Source organism: Electrophorus electricus, chromosome 20, assembly GCF_013358815.1.
Source record: "Electrophorus electricus isolate fEleEle1 chromosome 20, fEleEle1.pri, whole genome shotgun sequence".
Classification (NCBI taxonomy): domain Eukaryota; kingdom Metazoa; phylum Chordata; class Actinopteri; order Gymnotiformes; family Gymnotidae; genus Electrophorus; species Electrophorus electricus.
The window spans coordinates 15,385,838-15,389,521 of NC_049554.1; the positions used below are offsets into that span (position 1 = coordinate 15,385,838).

The following is a 3,684-nucleotide window of genomic DNA, read 5'->3' on the forward strand; positions in this document are numbered from 1 at the left end:
TGTAATCCATGAATTTATCACTGAATTTATGTGATGTGTACATGAATCACTGCTTCAGATCTGTTCTTGTTTGGTCGTCCTCAGAGTCCTGGGGTCCCTGCAGAACTTTGATGCCTTTTCAGAGGCATTCCAGTGTGAGAGAGGCACCCCCATGAACCCGGAGGAGAAGTGCAGAGTGTGGTAGTTTGTCTAGGCCTGTGGTAGTTTGTCTGGGCCTTGTGCCACATGTCTGATGTCCTTCTCTTAACCTTGGCACCAGAGGGGAAAGTCCTGAGTGCTGTGTTTTAAGGGACTTTGGGTGGGCTGCCTTAATGTGAGAGTTTCTCAGAGACACAGACGTGTGTCGGCACACACGGGTACGCAGACGGGTTTTATTGGTCCCTTCTTACCTCCGAGTGTGGTGTGCTGAATGGTAGGGGTGTATTAACCCTCAACCACTGTCTGTATCTGTATTTGTCTCTTGGAAAGTGAGTTGGTTACTTATCAATCCAATATAATACCAATTCTTGAAGCAAATATGACATGATGACACTGAATATGTTTCTTAAATACTTTGACACGTGTTTGTTGTAAAGATGATGTATATAGATAATTGCTTATTGCTGGCGTTACGTGTGCTGAGTGCTTCACAGAAATGTTATGCTTCTCCTGAGATCCTACAACCATCCATCAGGCTTTGAAGCTCATACACTTTTTGATGAGAATTGAAGGCCCTGATTTGGCACAGGGCAGCCTTAAAACCGTGTATGACGAAACAAGAAAAGAGACTTTTAGCTTTTTTGAAGCATGTTGTGATGAGGAAAAAGGTTTATGACAGTGGAGGCACCTTTATTTTGAGATTAATATACATTCTCAGAGTTGCAAACGTACTGTTAAAAAAATCAGGGTTTAGTAAAATGTAACCTGTAAATATAAGGTGTTACCTCCATCTACTGTAATGGTCACCTAAAGACTTCAAGACTGTTAAATCACTCTCTTAACTTTGTAGATTTTACATACGTGCTGTACAAGGGGTAGTTAAAGAAATGGCGTTCTTATATTTGTGGCATTTGTTCATGATGATGTAATGTGTAACGGACAGGGATCTCCCTCGGCGTGGACCGTGTGAGAACAGCGAATGCTCTGTGGTCTTCTAGCCATCCAGCAGTGCAGCTCTGTGCTGGTTTGGTGACGGGTGAAGGGTAAGCTGGTGTAATGTTGCTTTGGGGGACGGTCTCTGGCCCCATGAGCGATCCATCACTGAACATGCGATGTTTACTTGTATGCAGACAAGGTAGAGTCCAGAGGTTTCTCTTTTGTAGCTGTTTGGACACTGCAGTCACTAAAGGACAGCTAAGGCTGTCCATCATACAACACGCACATTCTTCAGGGAGAAGCGGCACTCTCTGATACACCAAGTTAACTTTAACAATGTTACGAAGGCAGTTTTGTTAATCCAGGAATGTTTTCCTACACTCACTAAAAGTTATTGGATATTGTTCCCTATTGATAGCTGTTTTCCCACTAATAACATCCATAATTGAAATGTTTTCACAGCTACATCTAAGGCAGTATAGTGATATATTTACACCCATAGTATTTTGGTACAAAACATTTCAATCTTAGCATGTAAGGCACTTGCATTATTTTCCCAGTTGCTAGATTGACTGAAGCTGTTCCTTTAGATGTTAATTTTAGATGTTAATGTAATATGGAGGCAGCAGTCTAGTAGCCTGGTTGCCTTCAGGGTTTTGTGAATGCACTAAAAGTAAGAGACAGACTTGATAATATTAATAATTTAGTGTGTCGGAGCATATTAGGAGAAGGTTTAAAAAAAGCATTGCCCATGGACATGTCTGATTGCGGGAAGGAGGGTGGAGTGACGCCTCCTGATCTGAGTTGATCAGCTGTGTGACAGTGTGATGGAGCGTGGCATCTTGCCGCTCAGACGGACACTCTGGAGCGAGAAGGCCTTCTCATTACAGAAGCAGCCCTGAGCGCGGACCATCTCTTCAACCTCGATTAAGCAGCACTGGAATTCACTGGAATATCAAGCAAACTTTAGAGTGGCAGTGCAGGACTGGCATGCGCTGAAAGCTTAGTCAGTAACCATAAAAAATCTGGTTGCCTTTGACATTGATTATGACTGTTATCACAGAGACTCTGGTTAATGGAAAAATCAAATATGCATTTGACAGATTTGCTAGCCATTCTGTACAGGACCATAATGGCATGTACTGTTTGTAGGAGATTCCTTGTACAGGGAAAGCAAGCTAGTTTCCAAGTGTTTGGACAGACTGAACAGAAGAGCTTGGTGTTCTATTAAAGCTACAACAACTGTAGATTTACTTTTAAAATGTTGCATTTAAAAGTTGACTGGCAGAATTTTGTGACCTACATTCATAGCCCAGAATGCACAGCTGCAGAGTTGAGTTGTCTGAAGCAAACCCTGAACCTCAGAGTCTTTAGGTTGGTTGTGACTGTGATTGGTAGGAGGTCCAGAAACACTGCTGAAGAAATGTTTGCTAAAAACTGGCCTCCTTTCTCTGTGTATGGGATGAATACTCCAGGGAAATGTACTTGCACTTTTGTATTGGGAATTCAGAAAGATGCTTGCTGATGTGTAATTCTTGTAACTTTGGTGAGGGAAACTTGTATATATAATCTATAAAGTGGGTGGGTGTGGGGGTGTGTGTGTTTATATATTATAGCTTGAAGTATTTGTCATATAGTACAGTTTTGGGCTATGACACACTATCTATATAAATGTGTTAACTGGCATCTCAATGTCCATTACATTAAAAGAAAGTACAAACACTTTTTTCGCGAACTGTGAACTACATACATTTTCAGTGAATGCACTCGGATCAAAATTATACTTTAGGTTCTTACGAAGATGATATGTAAGGCAAATCATCTAGAAACCATTCATGAGCGTTGCTGTGTCCTGGACTGCTAACATAGTATGGATGGAGCTTGGAAAAGCCATATTGTACTTTGTGAACCTCTGTCAGTTTTTAATGTTTCTATACATAGACACTCTGCAAAAGTTGTTTTAAATATTAAAGATCACGTATTTGCTTCTTGCTACTTGCTTAAGCCAATTGTATGTGTGCTGGTATGTGACATTTCTGTGAATTCTGTGTATTCTAAGATGGAGCTGTTTCATTGCAGAAAACTTGTTAATAATGAACTAAATTACCCAGTAGCATCGTGTGTTGGGTCAGTCATGCGTACTTGTTAAGTGTATTAAGAGCCATTTTGAAATGCTAAGTATTTAATAAAGATGTGCAGTTTGGTTAAATGAGATTCATGACTCAGTAGTTCAGTCTGAATGGTTAATTCCAGTTTGTTTATGCTTCTGCTTTTAAATCTCTTTTTGTCAACACTGTGGAGGCTGGGGGGGGGGGGGGGTGCAGTACTTTTGACATTTTAATATGTCTCTTCTGTGGATTTACTGAGAAATATATATATTGTTGACTTTGAATGTGTGCATATAATGTTTTGCTATTTGTATGAAAAATATATGGCAAACATAAAACTGTTATTTTAAGATATGTATATGCCCAAAAATAAACATAAATCGTATAATTTTGCATAAATCATAAAACAAATCAAATTTGACATTTTTATGCAATGATTTAATTCACAGAAAATATTGCACCTCCTTTTAAACACGCAGAGTTGGTATGAGATGTGAATAAA

General features: G+C 39.7%; 1 protein-coding gene across 1 annotated transcript in view; it reads left to right on the plus strand.

Moving 5' to 3' along the window:
• mmel1 (membrane metallo-endopeptidase-like 1) overlaps positions 1-3,265 on the plus strand; it is a 16,064-nt gene extending 12,799 nt beyond the window's left edge. Inside the window, exon 23 of the mRNA XM_035520173.1 lies at positions 85-3,265. Within this exon, the coding sequence (XP_035376066.1) occupies positions 85-184 (100 nt within the window). The 3' untranslated portion in view covers positions 185-3,265. The remainder of the gene's footprint in view (positions 1-84) is intronic.
• Positions 3,266-3,684: the final 419 nt, after the last annotated feature.